This window comes from Giraffa tippelskirchi, chromosome 9 (genome assembly GCF_054371585.1).
Source record: "Giraffa tippelskirchi isolate mGirTip1 chromosome 9, T2T-mGirTip1v1.2.pri, whole genome shotgun sequence".
In the NCBI taxonomy this organism is placed as follows: Eukaryota; Metazoa; Chordata; class Mammalia; order Artiodactyla; family Giraffidae; genus Giraffa; species Giraffa tippelskirchi.
The window spans coordinates 57,865,621-57,887,083 of record NC_137283.1 but is presented as its reverse complement, the minus strand read 5'-3'; the positions used below and the strand labels follow the sequence as shown (position 1 = coordinate 57,887,083).

General features: G+C 60.0%; 1 protein-coding gene across 3 annotated transcripts in view; it reads left to right on the top strand.

Moving 5' to 3' along the window:
- Nucleotides 1–21,463, top strand: part of MCM2 (minichromosome maintenance complex component 2) — a 27,370-nt gene extending 5,907 nt beyond the window's left edge. Inside the window, exons 3-18 of one of the 3 annotated variants that reach the window (XM_081526617.1) lie at nt 3,930–4,136; nt 4,985–5,217; nt 8,833–9,008; nt 9,082–9,342; nt 9,893–10,112; nt 10,221–10,428; nt 11,859–11,993; nt 12,201–12,392; nt 16,493–16,586; nt 17,181–17,431; nt 17,557–17,683; nt 18,084–18,196; nt 18,959–19,204; nt 19,987–20,169; nt 20,307–20,462; nt 20,745–21,463. In XM_081526617.1, the coding sequence (XP_081382743.1) occupies nt 5,210–5,217; nt 8,833–9,008; nt 9,082–9,342; nt 9,893–10,112; nt 10,221–10,428; nt 11,859–11,993; nt 12,201–12,392; nt 16,493–16,586; nt 17,181–17,431; nt 17,557–17,683; nt 18,084–18,196; nt 18,959–19,204; nt 19,987–20,169; nt 20,307–20,462; nt 20,745–20,855 (2,481 nt within the window). In that variant the 5' untranslated portion in view covers nt 3,930–4,136; nt 4,985–5,209 and the 3' untranslated portion in view covers nt 20,856–21,463. Of the gene's footprint in view, nt 1–3,728; nt 4,137–4,505; nt 4,551–4,984; nt 5,218–8,832; nt 9,009–9,081; nt 9,343–9,892; nt 10,113–10,220; nt 10,429–11,858; nt 11,994–12,200; nt 12,393–16,492; nt 16,587–17,180; nt 17,432–17,556; nt 17,684–18,083; nt 18,197–18,958; nt 19,205–19,986; nt 20,170–20,306; nt 20,463–20,744 lie in introns of those variants that run through there. The other 2 variants (XM_081526616.1, XM_081526615.1) reach the window with 2 other exon arrangements.

Here is a 21,463-nt window from a genome sequence, read left to right as displayed (position 1 = left end):
ATCTTCCCAACCCAGGAATCGAACTAGGGTCTCCTGCATTGCAGGCGGATTCTTTACCAACTGAGCTACCAGGAAAGCCCTATTTTAAGGGTATATGCATATTCGTGAAGGGTCTTGGGCTATCCAAGCTTCAGTTAATTGAAGTCATAAGGGTCAGAGACCACCCCTTAGGTTCCTGTTGGCCTGGTGATAGAGTCTTCAGGCTTGTCTTTACCATTGAAACAAAACGGGGAATATTTACAACTGATGTATTGTCTAGCATTGTTACTTCTCTTGCTTGATAACAATTTGTCTCTGCATTCTTGTGTTCGTTAACATCATTAATTACTGAGACCTGGTCCAGGGCAAGCACTGTGGCCAGTCTTAGATCCCAAAATGGCTTAGACCAAAAACGGCTTCTCTTATGTCAAGAAAGCCATGCCCAGTTCTCTTTTTCTGGGGCTCCGTGCCCCATCTGTGTGCTTGCATGCCTGCATGCTCAGTCGCTCAGTTGACCCTGTGGACTGCAGTCTGCCAGGATGCTCTGTCCATGGGATTTTCCCAACAGGGATATTGGAGCAGGTGGCCGTTTTCCTCTCCAGGGGATCTTCCTGACCCAGGCATCAAACCCACGACTTCTGCACTGGCAGGTGGAATCTTTACCACTCAGCTACCTGGGAAGCCCTTATCTGCTTACACCAGCACAATCTCTCTAACAGGATCATGTTCATGTAGTCACTTCCTGGTTCAGCATCAGCCTCCCCTAAGTAGAATGTCCGTGTCGGGATTATAGAGCCATGCTTATCACATTCCCTGCATGTCCGGAGCGTGACTCAGGGCCTGGTGCACATCGTAAGCACCCACTTATCACAGCAACGCCCAGATATACACCCGTGACACCACACTTTTTCCACAGCTGGGCTGGAATGAGATCAGGCCCCGGTCTTTGCCTAGCTCCTGTTCGAAATGAGGGGAAGGTGAGGAGGCCAGCACCTTGGGACCATCTAGGACCATCTAGGACTCAGTTTTTCTGCCCTTCCCAGCCCGGACCCCGGTCAACATGCCGTTCCTGCAGCAGCCCCTGGAAGCAGAGCTCCAGGAGGTGCCTGCGACCCGGAATGGGCGGCTCCAAGAGTTTCTGCCCGGGGGTTACCTGCATCACCCCTGCTCACCTGTAACTGGCAACACAAGTCCCAGGCCACTTCTGACCTCCAGAGGCAGGAAAGTTCTGACCCCCATGCCAGGAAGGAGGCGAGAGGCAGTACACTGACCTGCCCTCCACCCTTGCTGTTTGAGACGGGACAGTTGTGGGTGGAGGTCAGGGATGGGTTTTGTGCTCTGAGCTGTGAGCCCCACTGGAGGTTTCTATGGGATCTTATTTGTGGAGTAATGAGGGCATCTTCTTCACCTCCTCCCTTCGGGGCAGAGGAGCGCTGGCTCAGTGCCATGCCCCCTGGCACACAAGGACAGAGCAGGGCAGCAGTGAGCCTCCATGAATGGGGTTTAATAAACACAGATCTGACCCCCATGTGTCTCGCTTGCCCTGCATCAGGTTTGCGGGGGGTGATCCTCTCGAGGCATGGCCTACAGGAGGGCAGCTCCTGCAGAACTGGGCTTCCTGATAGCAATGGGGACCCCAAAATAATAGACATGGTTGGTTCTGCTCAGCAGAGGGGCCAGGCAGCAGAGGCCCCCAGCCAAGCCCGGCCCCGTCCCAGACCCACACGCTGAGTTGATAGCATGGTGACTGCTGTGAGCTGCTGGGTTCCTCACCTGGCTTCCCCTCGAGTTCCCCGGCCCAGAGGCATGCTGTCCCCGAACCTCGTCTCCTGAGCCAGACTCCTGCTGCTGTCTTGACAGTGAAAGTGTCAGTTGCTCAGTCACGTCTGACTCTTTGCAACTCCATGGACTGTGGCCCACCAGGCTCCTCTGTTCTTGGAACTCCCCAGGCAAGAATACTGGAGTGGGAGACTGGAGTAGCCATGCCCTCCTCTAGGGGATGTTCCAACTCCATCCTGGGTCCTCCCTTTTGCTGTCCTCCACCGACTCCATGGACATGAGTTTGAGTAAACTACGGGAGTTGGTTATGGACAGGGAGGCCTGGCGTGCTGCGGTTTATGGGGTCGCGAACAGCTGGACACGACTGAGCGACTGAACTGAACTGAACTGAATGGACCCTCAAGACCAATAGACTCTACCTCCTGAAGGCCTCTTGGATATCTGCACTTCCAGGGATCACTCCTGCCCCTACCAGGGTCCCCTCCTGAGATGCTTGCTCACCACACAAGAGAGCAGGGCTCTAGCCCCACCCTGCTCCCCTGCCCCAGTCCAGGCTGCCACTGCCTGGAGGAAGAATGGGCGCACGGTCATCCCTCTGTGTCCTCAGGGGCTGGTTTCAGGCTACCTGCAGACAAAAAACTCCAAGAGTGCTCAGTTACTCATGTAAAATGGTGCAGTATCTGTACATCTTGCCTGCATATTACCAGTGTACATCCTCCTGTATACTGTAGTTTCTAGATTATTTACAATACCTTGCTGTTGTTGTTCAATCCCTCAGTCGTGTCCAACTCTTTGCAACCCCATGGACAGCAGCACGCCAGGCTTCCCTGTCCTTCACCATCTCCTGGAGCTTGTTCAAACTCATGTCCATTGAGTCGGTGATGCCAGCCAACCATCTCATCCTCTGTCGTCCCCTTCTCCTCCTGCCTTCAATCTTTCCCAGCATCGGGGTCTTTTCTAATGAGTTGGCTCTTTCCATCAGGTGGCCAAAGTGTTGGAGCTTCAGCTTCAGCATCAGTCCTTCCAATGAATATTCAGGACTGATCTCCTCTAGGATGGACTGGTTGGCTCTCCTTGCAGTCCAAGGGACTCTCAAGAGTCTTCTCCAACACCACAGTTTAAAAGCATCAATTCTTTGGCGCTCAGCTTTCTTTTCTTTCCAACTTTCACATCCGTACATGACTACTGGGAAAACCATAGCTTTGACTAGACAGAGCTTTGTCGGCAAAGTAATGTCTCTGCTTTTTAATAAGCTGTCTAGGTTGGTAATGGAGAAGGCAATGGCACCCCACTTCAGTAGTCTTGCCTGGAAAATCCCATGGACAGAGGAGCCTGGTAGGCTGCAGTCCAGAGGGTCGCTGAGTCGGACTCGACTAAGTGACTTCACTTTCCCTTTTCCCTTTCATGCATTGGAGAAGGAAATGGCAACCCACTCCAGTGTTCTTGCCTGGAGAATCCCAAGGACGGGGGAGCCTGGTGGGCTGCTGTCTATGGGGTCGCACAGAGTCGGCCACGACTGAAGCGACTTAGCAGCAGCAGCAACTAGGTTGGTCATAGCTTTTCTTCCAAGGAGCAAGTGTCTTTTAATTTCATGGCTGCAGTCACCATCTGCAGTGATTTTGGAGCCCAAGGAAATAAAGTCTGTCACTGTTTCCATTGCTGCTCCATATATTTTCCATGCAGTGATGGGACTGGATGCCATGATCTTTATTTTTTGAATGTTGAGTTTTAAACCAGCTTTTTCACTCTCTTTCACTTTCATCAAGAGTCTCAATCCATGGGGTTGTAAAGAGTCGGACACGACTGAGAGACTGAACTGAACAATATCAATACAATGTAAATTCTATGTATTATGGTATATGTAAATAGGCATAAATACGCTGTAAATACCATGTAAATAGTTAAGTGGCATACAGTAAAACCAAGCTTTGATTTTTGGAACTGTCTTTTTTTTTTTTTTAACCACCCAGTTGGTTGAGTCCGCAGATGCAGATTCGGAACGGACTGTAACTTTTTTAACTTGTCTCCATCCTCCTGCATCCCTGGCAGCCTAAAGGATTCTCCTAAAACCCCGGGGGCTCCCGACTGTACGCAGGGAGCTCCAGTTCTCTAGAAAGACTTGGTCGCCTTTCGTGAGCTGGAGTCTCCAACGTCGTCTTTTCCCTTCCAAGACATCACAAGCTGTCTACCTGGAGCTAGGGAAGTGCTTGCAGATGCCAAGGCGCCCTGCTCTCCGTCGGAGGCTCTTGCTACCTGGAACGCCCCCTGCATCTCGGCTGCCTCCAGAGGGCACCCCAACCTCGTGGCCTCCTAGCACCCCAGCCTTTCCGGCGCTTGAAGCGTTCAGCCTGAACTTTCGGAGCAGTTGACATGACACAGTAAGACAAAGCCCTGAGCCTTCGTTGCCTCGTCTGTCAAATGGCCCCAGAGTAACCGAGTCGCGCAGCTGGCACGGGAAATTAGTCCTCTGTCTCCGCGCGCCGCGGTGTCTCAGCGGGTCGAGCAGCGCCGAGCAAGGGCTGGGCGGGGCCTCGGGCGGGCTGGGCGGGGCCGCGCGGGGCCTCGCCCTCGGCCCGCCCCCCGAACGCTGGCTGGAAGAACTCGGTCCCTGACGTCACGAGCGTCGGGCGGGCTGGGCGGGGCCTCGCCGGCCGGAAAGAACGCGGTCGCCGACGTCGTGACGTCGTGTCGCGTCAGCCGCTTCCCGGGCTCGCGCGGTCACGTGGGCCGCTTTTGGCGCGAAAACTGGTCGCGGCTGGCGGAGCGCAGAGGAGCGCGGTGCGGAGATGGCGGTGAGCGCGGCGGGGCCTGAACGCGGGGCACGGGGCCGACTCCGCGCTCCGGCCAGGCGGGTCTGCTGGGCCGGCCACCTCCCCACCCCGGCGGCTCCCGGGCACCTCGGCCCGGCCGGCGCCCTCGGGCCCCCTTCCTCCGGCCAGTCTTCGTCAGCAGCCGCGCCTCCGGCCGGAGTGCCGGACCCCTTCTGGGGCGGCCGCCCTCGCGTTCCGCCTCCCCTGGGAGCTCCCCCCTGGGGGCCCAGATGGGTGGGAAGGCGGGTCGGGGGCCGGAGCGGGCGGTCAGCCGGCCCAGGGGTCGGCAGCAGGTGTAGAAGCGCAGGCCGGTGGGGTCCGCGGTTTGGGGGGACAGGCAGACGCCCCGAGTCGGGGGCGACGTGCAGGGGAGCGCAGTTGGCCCTCACCCGCTCCAAGCCTGTCTCCTCTCGCAGGAATCATCCGAGTCCTTCACGGTGGCGTCCAGCCCGGGCCCGCGGCGGCGCGCCAACGAGCCCGTCACCTCCAGCCCCGGGCGGAGCAGCTCCCGGCGCACGGATGCCTTGACCTCCAGCCCTGGCCGGGACCTTCCTCCCTTTGAGGATGAGTCGGAGGGGTTGCTGGGCACCGAGGGGCCCCTGGAGGAGGAAGAGGACGGAGAGGAGCTTATTGGAGATGGCATGGAGAGGTACGCAGTTCCGGCCCGTGCTCCACAGTTTACGCAGGGAGTCCCTTCGGTGTCTGGCCTCCCTTGTTTTGGGGTCCTGGAGCAGCAGGTACATGGAGCCTCCTTGCCTTTGAGCACATTTTGGTCCAGTGTCTGGGGGGAGACTTGTCTGTGGAGCTGCAGCGTACATCCTTGTAACTTGCTGTGTCTACCTTAGACCAGACCCTACCTAAGGCCTGGGGAAGCCCCAGCTCCATGAGATGTGCACCTATGGGGGTCTCTAATCTGAGGCCACGTTGGGGATCCCAACTGGGAAGGTCAGGAAGCGGGCAGCCAAGTTTCTCTGCAACTTCAAACTGGGGATGGGGGTGGGTCTGATTAATCAAGATTTAGATTCAGTTCAGCAAACAGTTACTGTGCCTAATCTGTACCAGACCCTGTGTTCACACTTCGTAATAAGTGTACAAACATGTACTCACGGACATGGAGGCTTAATGCTATGACCGCTGAGTAGAGCTCTGAGTGAGCAAGGCTGGGCCCCACTACTGTCTGACCGTGTTTTTTGTTCACAGCCAGGACCCGGCCTGTACGTTTGCCTCAGAATTGTCTGAACCCCGAGAGCGGCGCAGACATTCTGCTCTGGGGCCCTCTGGCTCTGACTCGGGGGCGCTAGCCTTTGTGTGTTCAGCCACCCCACAGTCAGCGGGGAGAGCCCTGCGCGAGCGTCACAGGGACTTTCAGGGGCACTGTGGACCATCTGGGGCTTTGCTCTAGCGCTGTTGCCTCAGATGACAAGTCCTGACAGATGGGTCCGGAGCAGCTTCCTCCCGTGCTCTGTGGGGGTGTGTGGGCAGGACGCCCCTCCCTGACTGCACTACCTCTGCCCACCCCTCTCTGCTTCTCTGCTCTTCCCTTGCCAGGGCTCTGATAGAGGTTCTGAGGACTGGTTGGCCCAGTTAGGTTTTGGTTTCTGTAGCTTTTTAAAAAGCAATCTTACCAAGCTATGGTTTCTATAATATACAAGCTACGTTTTACAAGAGTACAGTTAAGTGCTTGTAAGTAGACTTTCTAAGTTATGCAGCCGTCAACACAGTCCAGCTTTTCTATCATCCCAGGAAGATCCCTTGTACCTGGTCCAGTTCATCCCATCGCCTCTCCCCACTGCTAGGCAACCAGTAGCCTGCCCCTTGTTCCTCTGATCTGCGGTCTGACCATCTCCTGTGAGTAGAGCCTGAAGGGCACGTGTCCCGCGTGTGCAGGTGTGGTTGGTGTCCCATGGTTTTCACGTCCATCTATGTTGGATCATGCATCAGTACGCCAGTCCTTTTCGTAGCTGAGTAATACTCTATTTTATGGACAGGCCGCCTTTTGTTTACCCATTCATAGGTTGGAAGACATTTGGGTTCTTTGAAAGTTTTTAGCAATTATGAATAGTGCTGCTGTGGGATTTTTGTGTGAACATGTGTTTAAATTCTCTTGAAATGGAATTCCAGGTCCTAGGAGTGGAATGGTTGGGTCGTGTGGTAACTCTAATGTTAAATTTTTTGAGGAACTGCCAAACTGTTTTCCAAAGCAGTTGCATCGTTTACCCTCCCACAAGTGGTGTATGCCATTCAATTTTTGCACATTCTCCCCAACACCTGATATTTTCTGGCTTTTGTTAATAGCCGCCTTAATAGTCATGATGTGGCATCTCACCGTGGTCTTGATTTCCTTTTCTCCGATGACCAGTGACGTTGAGTGTTGGACACGTGCGTGTTGGACATCAGTGTATCTTTGGAAAATGTGTCTTCGGGTCTTTGCCCATTTTTTAATTGGTTTGCTTGATTTCTTATTACTGAGTTGTAAGAGTTTTAAAAAACTTATTCTGGATACGAGGCTTTTATCAGTATGTGATTTGTAATTACTTTCTCCTCAATCTGGCTTTTTTTTTAAGTTTTAAAAAATAGTTTTGAGATGCACAATTAATTTTAAATTTTGCTGAGATCGAATTTATCAAATTTTTTTATGCAGACCAATTAGAATTTCACTGATGCCATTTCACATAACTTGAAATTCTTAACAAGTCAGTTGTTGTCGTTGTCGTTCAGTTGCTAAGTCCTGTCCGACTCTTTTGTGACCCCATAGACTGCAGCACGCCAGGCTTCCCTGTCCTTCACTGTCTCCTGGAGTTTGCTCAAACTCATGTTCATTGAGTCGGTGATGCCATCCAACCATTTCATCTTCCATCATCCCCTTCTCCTCTTGCCTTCTATCTTTCCCAACATGAGGGTCTTTTCTAGTGAGTCTGCTCTTTGCATCAGGTGATTAGCATCTGTCCTTCTAATAAGTATTCAGGGGTGATTTCCTTTAGGATTGACTGGTTTAGTCTCCTTGCTGTCCAAGGGACTCTCAGGAGTCTTCTCCAGCCCCACAGTTTGAAAGCATCAATTCTTCGGTGCTAATCCTTCTTTATGGTCCAACTCTCACATCCATACATATAACTACTGGAAAAGCCATAGCTTTGACTTTTGTCAGCAAAGTAATGTTTCTGCTTTTTAATATGCTAAGTTTGTTGAGCAAGTGTCAGATGACAGGTACCTTTTCCTGGAGGACACTTCAGATTTTGGAACTATCAGCCCAGAAATGAAACTGGCTCTGGGTTTTGTTTCTGGCATCAGCATTATGGGATTATGTGTTTTGAGACTAGACTGTTGTTTGACAGAGTTTATGGCACACACACAAAAAAAGAAAGACTGTTCCCCCATCACCACCTTCCCTGAGGGAAGGAGAATCGGGAGGACTGCAGAGGGCCAGTGTGGAGTCGGAGCCTGCTGGGCCCCTGCTGTTGCTCTGACTGTGACACCCAGCCCTGTTGAGTGATCGGTGGCAGAAGTACCCTCACCCTTGAGCTGGGTTTTCTCCTCTTTGTGATGAAGGGTATGTATGCCTCCCCAAATGCCGGGGAGGGCAGCTGTGTTAGCTCTGAGGGTAGACATTGTTCCATCCAGTACCTGACAGGTGGTCATGTGGAAGGTCTCTCATGGCTGGGAGGGCTGAACCTCGGACATGGACACATTTGGGATAGGCTAGTTGGGCTGGTTTGGTTGGCCTCCCAGGGTCCAGGGTTCTAGGCCAGGCTGCCAGAAACGTACAAGAGGGTTCCTGCCCGAGGGGAACTGGGTTGGTGCTCCGAAGGCCCTTCCGGCGGGAGGTTTGGTGGATCCTCTGATTCCTTTTCCTGTGGGTGCTCAGAGCTCCCCTTTTCCTTGTGGAAAATGCACATGATGTAAGCTTTCCCGTCTCAGGCGTCGAGTGTGAGGTCAGGGGCATCGGGTCACTCGTGTGGTGTGACTGTCACCACTGCCTCCAGCCAGTTTCCAGACCGACTTCTGCAGGATGTCCGTCTCGGGTCTCCCCGAGTGCAGTGTCCGCAGTGTCTCTGTCTTTGAAGACTGCACCCCATCGTGTCTGTGTCTGTGTCTGTGTCTGTGTCTGTGTGTGTCTGTGTGTGTCTGTGTCTGTGTGTTCGTTCCCTGGGGATTCTCTCTGAGCTTCTGCAGGTGTCCTGGCCAGGCCTCCAGAGCCCTGGGAGCCCAGATCCTGGTGCTGTTGTTTGGGGTTTGGGCGCTGACACCGTCTGTCTGGGCCCCACAGAGACTACCGCGCCATCCCGGAGCTGGACGTCTATGAGGCCGAGGGGCTGGCCCTGGACGATGAGGACGTTGAGGAGCTGACCGCCAGTCAGAGGGAGGCAGCCGAGCGGGTCATGCGGCAGCGCGACCGGGAGGCGGGCCGGGGCCTAGGCCGCATGCGCCGCGGGCTCCTGTATGGTGGGTTCTCAGGGAGCCGGGGGCGGGGGAGTGGGGGGTGCTGAGCCGGTCCTGAGCGCCTCCCGGCTCGCAGACAGCGACGAAGAGGAGGAGGAGCGCCCCAGCCGGAAGCGGCGGCAGGTGGAGCGGGCCACGGAGGACGGCGAGGAGGAGGAGGACATGATCGAGAGCGTCGAGAACCTGGAGGACCTCAAGGGCCACTCGGTGCGCGAGTGGGTGAGCATGGCCGGCCCGCGGCTGGAGATCCACCACCGTTTCAAGAACTTCCTGCGCACCCACGTGGACGGCCGTGGACACAATGTCTTCAAGGAGCGCATCAGCGACATGTGCAAAGGTGAGCCCGCCCTGCCGTTGGACGGATGGACGGACGGACGGACGGACGTGCTGGGGACGCGGAGTGGGAGCCTGAAGCCCGCGGTGCCTGTCTTTCACACACAAATGATCAGCGGTCCCGCCCACCGGCCAGGGACCACATCTGGACCACAGAAATGACTTGTGACTGGCTTACAATCTGGCAAAGTTTGGGTAAACTCCTGGGCCATTGCTGTGATCAGAATGTGGCTCCTTCTGTGCGCGAGGAGCGTGTGGCTCTGGTTCCTCGCCGTCCGCTCCCCTCTCTCTGGCCTCACAGTCAACCGGGTTTACTCGGGGGTGTGCTCCCGGGCTCGCAGGCACACTGAGTTGGGGGCGGGCACCCCGCGTGTGTTACTGCACCCTCCCCCAGGACTTAGAGCCCTTTTCACAGATTGCGAGCTTGAGGCCAAGGAGCCCTCACTCTTGGGCCACGTGGCTAACACCGAGTGGTCTTGGAAGTGGGCTCTGCCTGCAGGGCGGTCTCCCCGGCCCCTCCTGCTCAGCCTCTCTGCCCTGCCCCGCCCCCGCAGAGAACCGCGAGAGCCTGGTGGTGAACTACGAGGACCTGGCGGCCCGGGAGCACGTGCTGGCCTACTTCCTGCCCGAGGCGCCCGCCGAGATGCTGCAGATCTTCGATGAGGCGGCCCTGGAGGTGGTGCTGGCCATGTACCCCAAGTACGACCGCATCGCCAGCCGCATCCACGTGCGCATCTCCCACCTGCCGCTGGTGGAGGAGCTGCGCTCGCTCAGGTGACCGCCGCCCACTCACCCCCTGGGCCTGTGAGGTGGGCCCTCCGACGCCCCTCCCCATCCTGATGCCCCGCCCCACCTGCGCCCTGACGCCCCACCCCCCCGCAGGCAGCTGCACCTGAACCAGCTGATCCGAACGAGTGGCGTGGTGACCAGCTGCACGGGCGTCCTGCCCCAGCTCAGCATGGTCAAGTACAACTGCAACAAGTGCGGCTTCGTGCTGGGGCCCTTCTGCCAGTCCCAGAACCAGGAGGTGAAGCCGGGCTCCTGCCCCGAGTGCCAGTCAGCCGGCCCCTTCGAGGTCAACATGGAGGAGGTGAGTGCAGGCCAGCCCCCGGCCGAGAGACAGGGCGTGGGTGGGCACCTGGCAGCCCTCGAGGTGGTCAGATGCTTCTGTCTGATACATCAGCGTTTATGGCTCTCTCGCAAATGGGAAGAGCTGGAGAACTGTCCCCGCTCCCCCAGAACCCCGCCCACAGCAAGGCCCGGCCCTGTCCTGACTCCTTGGGACCCATCTCTCTGGCCTTGCGCGGGGTCGTAATTGCCCGAGACACTGCTGTGCCATTTGCAGGAGGCCCTGCTCGAAGGGTTTGGGCCTTAAGAGCCTGGACCCGCAACGCATGCCTTTGTCCGTGTCGGGGGGCCATCATGACCCCTGTGTGGGGCACACACCCCTCCACCCTCTGCTGCCATGACTGTCAGGCTGACCCCTCACTGCTCTACAAATCTGAGAAGTGCCCTAGCTGGAGCAGCCTTGCCAGGGAGTGCCTCGTGGCCCATCGCCAGAGTCTGACTTGTTCAGTGTTGAGTGCGCCTTGCCCTAGGGAGGGGCGGCTGCAGGGTGGAGCTCTGGGTGAGCCCCTGCCTTTGCCCAGAGCCCCCCACCCCCACCCCATCTCGCTGGTCCCTCTCCCTTTACGGTTCCCCTATCACACACATTGCTCTGGACGCCTCCTGCCCAGGAGCAGAGATGCAGGCTCTGCGTGCGGGGACAGAAACTCGTGGAGGAGTAGTCATCACACTGAAGTTTCCGGGGGGGCCTGCTTGGTCCCCAGGGTAGGTGTTAGTGGGTCTTCATCACACCATGGAGGCAGGTGCTTCGTCAGTCCTATTTGGCCCATGAAGTAACAGCAGGTCGTCTGGCTAGGAAGTGGCCCAGAGGGTTAGAACTCAAGTGTTTGACCCGGAGTGTGTGTGTTTAGCCACTGTCAGGTGGCTCTTCTGGGCGGTAGGGAGATGGGCATGTTAGATTGCACACACAGTGCTGTCCCGTGACCTTGAGAGCAGGCCCACGTCCGGTGTAACTCGCTTTGTGGGCGCTGGTTTGAGTGCTTTTCCCGTGACCTGACTTCCTCTGTGTGGCCGCACCTGCAGCGTTCGCGCCCCACCCCATGGGGCAGCACAGGGGGGCCTTGTCCACCGGCGTCACTCAGCTCCGACCACAGAGCAGCCCGGCTCCCGCAGCCGCGCACGTGGGCTGAGCTGCAGGGCACAGAGCGGGCTCTGCGTCTGTGGAGGGAGGCGTCCGGAGGGCCGGCGGCTGGCCGGAGCAGAGACGGGGTGGGGTGCTGGTGACCGTGGCTCCCTGCCCTCTCTGGTCCTGTGTCTCCTCATCACCAGTGAGAGTAACAAGCTGCACTCCCCACCCGGGGCCGCGGTCCAGTTGGTGACAAGGCCTGGTGCTCAGACCCCGGCCTCTGCCCCCTGGGCAGGACGGGCCCCTGAGACCGTGTCTGTCCCGTGCAGACTGTCTACCAGAACTACCAGCGCATCCGGATTCAGGAGAGTCCCGGCAAAGTGGCGGCCGGCCGGCTGCCCCGCTCCAAGGACGCCATCCTCCTTGCAGACCTGGTGGACAGCTGCAAGCCAGGCGACGAGATCGTGAGTGCCTGGGGCCGAGGGAGCCAGTGTGAGCGCTGTGGCCGGGCAGTGGTCAGCTCTCTGTCACTGGGCCGAGCTTCTGTTGGGGTGGAGCGGCAGGGTGCCCCAGTTCCACTGAGTTTGGCTCTCTTGGACGTGGGGAGCCTGGGGAGGGGTGGGGTGGGGCCGGCCCTGGGTTGGCCCCCCTGACCTCTCGGCGTCCCCCAGGAGCTGACCGGCATCTACCACAACAACTACGACGGGGCTCTCAACACCGCCAATGGCTTCCCGGTCTTCGCCACCATCATCCTCGCCAACCACGTGGCCAAGAAGGACAACAAGGTGGCCGTGGGCGAGCTGACCGACGAGGACGTGAAGATGATCACCAGCCTCTCCAAGGACCAGCAGATCGGGGAGAAGGCAAGTGGAAGGTGGGGGGGCAGGGCGCTGCTACAGAGCCTGGGTTCTGTGGGCTCGCGCCCCGGCCACCACGAGCCTCCATCTTGGTGCTGGGTTTTGGTTGGATTCCTGTGTCCGCTGAGGCTGTGAGCCTCGATGGGGGGCGTGCTCCAGGGGCAGAGTGCGAGGTGGCTCCCGGAGCCCGTGCTGCGTCTGGAGGATGGGGGTGTGCTCTGGCTGGACCGGAACTGCGGGAGCAGGAAGCGCTCGGCGGGGGGTCGTCCCTGGGGTAACCCGCCTCCCCGCGGTCCCCGACATGGACTGTCACTTGCCCTTTAACAGCAAGGGTGTTTGTGGAGGCTGGGGAAATGGGGTGTACTGTCTAGAAATGAAGATACAGGTGGTTTCTAAGCAGTGCAGGGCTGAGGATCCGTGTGTGTGCACCCTCGCAGACAGTCCCGTGTTGTTCCAGGCTCAGCCGCAGGGCACATGGTTCCCGTTCACAAGTCCTGCCAGGTCTGCGCTTGGCCCCTCGGGTCCTTCCTGGGCCCTCCCCCCATGTCCCCCTCCCCTTGCCTCCCGCTTCCTGTCCACCTGTTGCCGCAGGACCGCCCACTGTCTTCCAGACTGCTCTCTGCTCACAGTGCAGGACCGTGCACCCCATCAGCGCCAGTATCCATCTGCCGAGATTCGGTGCCCCCCGGGGGATAGGACTCACAGGTCTGCTGACGCCCTGGGTCTGGGGAGACCCTCCGGGGCCGTGCCTGGGCCTCCAGAGGGGAGTCGGACCTGGTCGTCGCCCTCAGGGGGCTCGTTCTTTCTTGGGTCCCAGTAGCACCTTGACCCCTCCTGCCTCCCTAAAGAAAACCAATGCGGGCCTGGTGTTCAGACTCCCAATGGAGCTTTTGAGCCGGTTTCTAAGGGTGGGGAGTCTGTGTCCTGGGCACATGTCAGCTTGTCTGCTCATGTACCTGTTTGTGGGCAGTGGGGGTCCACGGCCCTTCCAGCCCCCTGCCCTACCTGTGCTGTGGCCTCCCACCCCTCACCTGCTGGTCTGCAGGGTGAGGCAGACGCTGCCCACCTGGATTCTGAACAGGGCGGCCCCGAGGGTGCCTTGTGTCCAGGCTCCTATAAGTGCCCGTCACCGCCGAGCTCAGGAGGCTGCTCCCTCCTGCGTCCGTCTCTCTGGGCTGGCCGCTGACGTCTCCAGGCAGAGTCCAGCAGGACCTCGGTCCTGCCTGCTCCTTGCCCGCTGCCCGTGATGCTCACAGAGCAAGCCCTCGGGTGGATGGGGCGACCTCTCCACGTCTGCCCGTCTGAGCCCCACGGGGGGGTTGGTCAGCACTGGCCTCGTGTCGAGTCTGCCATTGAGGTGGGTGTTCTCACCCGCCACTGGGAATGCCTCTGCAATTATAGAGACACATTAAAGGGATTACAGGCAGGTCCAGAAATAATCAGGCTCCCTTGAACCACTCAGGCCGGAGTTTGCAGACACGGGGGCCGGGGGTGGAGGGCAGCACACCCAGCCGGCAGGCGGATGGGGAGCACGGACCCTTGGTGGGGGGTTGGGAGGGTGAGCTCAGACAGCTGGGGGCACTGACCCCATGGTGGCCGGCAGGCAGGGCCCAGAGGGTTCAGCGGGAGCAGAGGAGTCCCTGGCCGGTTCCTCCCTGTGCTCAGCAGCGGGTGGCTCATGCCCCCCTTGACACGGAGGTCCGGAGGGTAAGCAGACTCATCCTGGGGAAGCGAGTGTCTCCCACTCAGGTCTGGGCTTGACGGCGCCCGTCTCACCTCAGGTCCCCAGGGCAGCTGGGCAGGGCGGGGCCAGCCCCTGCCCTCAGGCTGTGGCAAGGTCCCCAGGGAGCCTGTGGGCACGGCAGCAGGAAGCGGGCTGCTGCCCTTGGTCCCGCGGGGACGTCACCTCATCCTGCCACCTGCCTGGTGGCCGGACAGCGCCGGGCCACGGTCTGGGCGGAGGGTCCTGGCCGGCAGTCCTGACCCCCCCCCAGGACATGTGGGCGGATGAGCAGCCCAGACTGACCGTCTCCCGACAGATGGGGGCTTAGGAGGCTCCGAGTCCTCGGGAGTGGTTTGCAGAGGGTAGGCTGTGTCGTGTTACTGATGATGTCGGGTTACGTGAGGTGCCCACGTCACAGGGCTTACATGGGGCAGGGCGGGGGTCTCGCCAGGCTGGCCAGCCTCCACCCCTGCTCCCAGGGGCCGCCTGCTACCCCCTCTCTGGGGCTCCCATGTGTGGGAGTGTTGGGGGACGTGGCTCAGGTTTTGAGTCAGGTGTGGTGGTGACGACCCCCCAGGTCCTTTTCTGGCGTGTCTGCTCCTTGAGATCGGGGCTGGTCTGCCCTGTGCAGTGCTTCCTGGTGCCGCCGATTCAGACCTGGCCCCGGCACTTCCATCAGTAAGTCTCTAAGAGGCTCTCTTACCTGAGCCTGGTCCTGCCCCTGCTGTCACACTAAAAACATCTAGCTGGTCCTGAGGGTCGACACTCAACGGGGCCCCACGGTTCCCTGGTGATCTTCCTCCTTTGAAGAGTTTCCTGGGGTCAGCGTCCAGGTGCAGTCGGTCCCCAGCTGGGGACTGGTTGACCGTCTCCTGCCTTGAGGGGTCCCCTCCACCCTGTTGCTTGCTGCAGTTTTTCTGTGGGAGACCCAGGTCGTTTGTCCTGCTGAGCTTTCTGCAGCCAGAACGCTGCCGACCTCATCCTGCATGAGCACATTCCTCTGTCGCCTTCTTCTGTAAATCGTTCGGAGGCTTGGTCAGACGGGGCGGTTTTCTTTTGGGTGGGGGGCCGAGGTGGACCCCCGGAGTAGGTGGTGTCCGCTCATCTCTGCCGTGAGCAGCCCAGACGCGCCTTCACTATGTGTGTCCTTCACGGGGGCTGCGGGAGGCCTGCCCTCTGGTTCAGCTCCGTCTCTTCTCTGCCGGGAGTCTTGTATTCAGAGAAGTTTTCTTCATCAACTGCTGGACTCCCCTGGGGTGCTCCTGGAAGAAAAGCGTTGTGATGCTTGTTTCCCTTGATTTAGCCGTTTTTAGAGTAAAGAGTATCCCCCCTGACCTGAGCTTCAGGGTCAGCACAATCGTGGACCCAACGTCACTGGGGTTTGGCCCCTAGTTCAGCGCCCCTTGGTGCCCGTGTCCATGTTTTGCAGTGACCTCGTGCACGCCGGCTCCTGACCGGTGGCCGCGGCCAGTCACCTGGGTGCATCCTTGCTCTCCTGCATGTTTCCACACGTTTCCTGCCATGGACCTTGTGTCAGCGCTTCCCCTAACATGCCCCATGGGAAGTGTGGTTTGCCTTTCGGTGGGGGTGGCCCCAGGGAGAGACACCGGCCCCCAGCGCACTGGCCCAGACCCCTGTCCCCATGGCACACAGGGCTGCCTCTCCTCAGGCCGGGTTTTGCGGTAGGTTTTAGGGGTGAGGAAAGAACTGGCAGCGGTGCCCGTGCTGTGAACACGGGCCTCTCCTCCGGACTGACCCCAGGAAACCAGGCAGGAGGCACTCGGGCGCCTCCTCGGGCAGGACCAGGGGGCCCACTTCCAGAAGGATGCGCCGCTTACCCTGCCACGTGGCCGCAGTGCGGAGCAGCTGCACACGGGACGGACCACCGGCCCGCGCCCTGGTCCAGGGGTCAGATCCCATTGTCCCGCTTCCAGGGCAGTCGAGGGCCCCTCCCCACTTTGCTGCTGCAGTTCCCCTCCCTGAGGTGGGGCTGCTCCTTATCCAGCCGCCTGGTCTGAGCTGTGTCGGGTTCCTGGACGTGGCGCGTCTGCAGGGCCTCCTCATGGGATGGGGTGGGAGGCCGAGGAGGGAAGGGGGCCATTTCTACCAGGAAAACGTCTGTTACGTCTCTGGTTGTATCTTCAGGCTCACGTGGATCTTGAGAGATCCTTTTTCCCTGTTAAACACACACACACACCCCCAGGGAAGCCCTCTGGTTCTGTGACTCGGAAGGAGGCCCCAGGTGGGGCTGGGGAATCAAGGCCAGGGTCCTGGTCAGCTCCCCGGTTCTGTGACTCGGAAGGAGGCCCCAAGTCGGCAGGTGGGGGCATCCATGTGGGGCCAAAGCACACGGGTGACCGTTCCTGTCGCCCCTCACCCCCAGATCTTCGCCAGCATCGCTCCTTCCATCTACGGGCACGAGGACATCAAGCGAGGCCTGGCGCTGGCCCTGTTCGGAGGGGAGCCAAAGAACCCCGGTGAGCAGGGGCAGGGCCCCCGCGGCTGTTGCCGTGGGAAGACACGTGAACGTGTATCTGTTCCATCCCTTTCTCGAGGCCCTGCTGGCTGCCTTGTCTTGGCGGGGGTCTTCCTATAGGTCACGGGCCAGGGGGTCGGGGGTGATGGGGACAGACCTCTGTGTGCTCGTTCACACGGACGGCACGTGGGCTGACGGAAAACAGCACGCGGCGACTTCAGCGTGTTACTCCTACACGCACGGTGCTGCTTGCCCGTGAGGGGCTGTCCGGGACACCAGCTGCCCCGTCAGCTTGGCTTCGGCCTTGCCCCCAGTGGGTGCTCCCAGGATGGGCTCCTCCTCCCGAGTGACCGTGTCCTGGTCCACACGGGCTGTGTCCAGCTGTCCTCCTGGCGGGAGAGCTTGTGCACGGCCTCTGGGGTTCACGTCACAGAGCATCTTGGCACTCACCCCCCACCCTGGGGCCCCCGCTTCTCTGGGTTCTGTGCTCAGAGGGGAAAGGCGGACCTGGGCATCCTGCCTGTCTCCCGAAAGAACCTCGTGTCAGTCGTGGTGGGCTGGGAGGTCATCCTGAGCCCCCGTCACCCCTCCACAGGCGGCAAGCACAAGGTGCGAGGTGACATCAACGTGTTGCTGTGTGGGGACCCCGGCACGGCCAAGTCTCAGTTCCTCAAGTACGTGGAGAAGGTGTCCAGCCGGGCCATCTTCACTACCGGCCAGGGTGCCTCGGCTGTGGGCCTCACTGCGTATGTCCAGCGCCACCCAGTCAGCCGGGAGTGGACCCTGGAGGCTGGGGCCCTGGTGCTGGCTGACCGAGGAGTGTGCCTCATTGACGAATTTGACAAGGTGGGGCCCTGGGCCGCGGAGGTGTGTGCGGGCTGCGCCTGGGTGGGGAGCCTCTGCTCGTGGGGCGCCCAGGGCCTCATCTGAGTGAGCGGGCGTGTCAAGAGCCCCATTGGCCCTCTGCGCAGATGAACGACCAGGACAGGACCAGCATCCATGAGGCCATGGAGCAGCAGAGCATCTCCATCTCCAAGGCCGGCATCGTCACCTCCCTGCAGGCCCGCTGCACCGTCATTGCCGCCGCCAACCCCATAGGTAGGAGTGCAATGCCGGGGGAGCCCACACCCAGGGCCTGCCACCCATCCGAGGGAGGGACCAACCGTGGAAGGTGTGCCTCTCTCTTGCACTACGTGTGTGTGGTGGGGTGGAAGGCCAGAGACGCCCCCAACCCTCGCTGAGCCACGCTCGGAAGACGGGAGGAGCACCTGGTGTGTCCCGTCAGGCGGGACTGGCGTCGGTCTCAGCTGGCATGTGGCTGGAGCACCAGGCACCCCCCCAGCTCAACGCGCTGTGGACCCATGTGGACGCCCGGGGCAGATGCTGTGTCTGTCAACTCCCCTCCTGCCACTGCAGCCACGCGGGTTGGAAAGCCGCGTTTGGTCAAGAAGAGGGCCCTGGGAACAGGCGCCCCGACAGAACCGCCTCTCTGTCCCAGGCGGCCGCTACGACCCCTCGCTCACCTTCTCGGAGAACGTGGACCTCACCGAGCCCATCATCTCCCGCTTCGATGTCCTGTGTGTGGTCAGGGACACGGTGGACCCCGTGCAGGTACGCGGCCCGGGTCCTGGGTCTGTGCGCCGTCGAGCTTGGGGGCCTCGTGTGGGTCCCGGGGCGGTGGGGCAGCGGGTTTGGAAGGGCTGCTCTAAGGTCATGTACTCTCCATGCTTGTTGTGAGTCCAGAGGTCCTCGATTTCTCTTCTTAGCCTCCCCTCCTCGGCCATCCCCCCTCCCCCAGTGTAGCCGCACTCTGCCACTGCCTCCTGAGTCCACTCCCTTCTCGCTGTTCTGGCCCCCACCCCAGCCTCTCTGCTGGCGCGCGCCCTGCGGCCTTGGTGCTGGTCCCTTGGCCTCCACCCTCACGGCCACCCAGCTCCCCTTTCGGAAGCCAGCTGTCTGTGCGGACACAGGCGGGCCTGCCTCTCCTCAGCCTCCCCTCCCTTCTCAGTAGCAGGGAGCCCGCCGTCCCACGGGTCTCCCCCTGCCCCTCCTCTCCTCTACACCCTCCTGGTCTCTCCCTTGGGGTTTACGCGCGTGCTCCCAGGTGCTATGACCGGGGCTCTGCTGACCTCAGTGGGGTGCTGGTCCTTGGGCCTCCAGCCCACCCCCCTGCCTCTTTCCTTCCTGTAGCTTAAACCCTGCCTGTCTCCTCTGCCTTCCTGGGAGTGCGCCCCACTCACTGTCCACCCTCCCCCCGCCCTGGAGTTTTGGGTCCACAGTGGGCAGAGGACACATCGTTGGAGGGGGTCGTTGGGGGTTCATGTCCTCCACGCTGGGCGCCGGGCTCACCCTGCTCCTTCTCCGCCATCTCAGGATGAGATGCTGGCCCGTTTCGTGGTCGGCAGCCATGTCAGACACCACCCCAGCAATAAGCAGGACGGGGGCCCGGGGGGCACCCTGGAGCCTGCTATGCCCAACACCTACGGCGTGGAGCCCCTGCCGCAGGAGGTCCTGAGGAAGTACATCATCTACGCCAAGGAGAAGGTCCACCCGAAGCTCAACCAGATGGACCAGGACAAGGTGGCCAAGATGTACAGTGACCTGAGGAAGGAGTCCATGGTGAGGGCCCCATGGGGCCAGGGGGGCCCTGCAGCTGAGCCCCGTCTGTGTGGTTAGTGGGCCCAGAGCTGGAGCAGGGGAGCCCTAAAGACGTGGTACTCACGCAGCCTACCGAGTTTGTTTATCAGTTCAGTTCAGTTGCTCAGTCAGTCGTGTCCGACTCTACGACCCCATAGACTGCAGCACACCAGGCCTCCCTGTCCATCGCCAACTCCCGGAGTTTACCCAAACTCACGTCCATCGAGTCGGTGATACCATCCAACCCTCTCATACTCTGTCCGTCCTCTTCTCCCGCCTTCAGTCTTCTCCAACATCAGCGTCTTTTCCAATGAGTTTGTTTATAGACGGAACTTACATGCGTACGCATGCGCCTTAGTGTGGGGCTGTTTCAGGGAGAATTTAAGGGCAGGTTGCTCCCTCACCCACCCAGTCACAAAGCCACCCTCCCCGCCCCCACCTTGTCACTGGCGCGGGCCTTTGCAGAGAGATAGGGCGGGTTTCACAGAAGCACTCTATCCCTCCACACTCACGGCACCGTGGGGCCCTGGTGCCGGACAGAGACAAGCACAGCTGCCCCCAGGCGTGTGCACTGCAGATGCGCCAAGGTGACGGTCGTAGTGGGCGTGAGCCTTCGCGCTTCGGGAGTGAGTGGAAGTGCGGGCGCACCTGGCTCAGGTGGCCACCCCGCTGCGGAGTGGCTAGCCGGGCCCTCGGCAGTGCCAGCACTGTGGCTCCTCCCGCCCTGGCTGCCCCACAGCACCCTGACACGGTCCCCCTTCTAGGCCACGGGTAGCATCCCCATCACCGTGCGGCACATAGAGTCCATGATCCGCATGGCCGAGGCCCACGCGCGCATGCACTTGCGGGACTACGTCATGGAGGACGATGTGAACATGGCCATCCGCGTGATGCTTGAGAGCTTCGTGGACACGCAGAAGTTCAGCGTCATGCGCGGCATGCGGAAGGTAGGCCCGGCCGTCTGGGGGCGGGGCCTGTGCCATGTGGGTGGAGCAGGGACGTGGGACCTCAGCTGTGGGCGGGGCTTGGAGCAGGGGAGGCGGGGCCTGAGCCCTGGTTGGAGGGTTACCTGCTGTCCCCTCAGACGTTCGCCCGCTACCTGTCGTTCCGCCGGGACAACAACGAGCTGCTGCTGTTCATCCTGAAGCAGCTGGTGGCCGAGCAGGTGACGTATCAGCGCAACCGCTTCGGGGCCCAGCAGGACACGATCGAGGTGCCCGAGAAGGACTTGGTGGACAAGGTACGGGCGTGGCTGGGTGGTTGGAATGTGCGTGTCCCCCTCGTCCCGCCGAGGAGTCAGGCCAGCTCGCAGCTTATCTGAGTTCAGGGGCGTCGTCGGGCTGCGGTTCTGAGCCCCGTGCCCAGCTGCAGACAGTCCGGTGGCCGCAGGCCTGTTCGTTCCTCCGGGTGATGGGGACGGAGCCCGGCTAGCTGCCCCCATGAACGGGCCCCGGGAGCGCGCTGGGGCTTGGGCTCCAGGAGCCTGCCGTCCACAGGGCTTACCCGACGCCCCATCTCTCAGGCCCGGCAGATCAACATCCACAACCTGTCCGCCTTTTACGACAGCGAGCTCTTCCGGATGCACAAGTTCACCCACGACCTGAAGCGCAAGGTGATCCTGCAGCAGTTCTAGCGTCCGGGCTTCACTCTGCCCCAGGACCCAAAACCAAACCATAGGGGACTTACAGGGTGGGGCCGGGCCTTGGCTCCCCTGCCGGCATCCGCCCCCGGGTGTTTATTTCTTCTGCTCTGTCATCTGGAGGATTAGTTTTCCAGGGCTGCGTTTTCAGCACCACCACCACCCCGCCCACCAGCTGCCCCCCACCTGCAGGAGGTTTGCCTCACCTCCTTCAAGTTGCTTGTGTTCAGGGCCTGGGGTGGAGGAGGGTGCTGTCCTGGGGACCAAAGCTGTAAGGGCTTCACCAGAATTGTTGGCCTCTTGGGGTGAGTTCGGGTCTTGAAGAGTGAGTTCCCGGACTTGCAGTGTTTTTCTGAACTGTGTCTCATGAGCTCGTCTCGGCTCCCCTGAGTAGAACAGCCTGTGGGCAAGCACAGCCCGGCGCCCTCTGACGGCCCCACAGCCTTGGCTTGTGGCCATGGGTGGGGAGGGTCCTTGGAGCCGGGCCACCCCCTCCCCATTGCTGTGATGGTCTGTTCTACCTGGCCGTCTTCCCACGCTGTCATTTGTACATTCAGTTCTTTCTATGGTTTTAGTTTTTAATAAAGTGGAGTAAAGGTAAA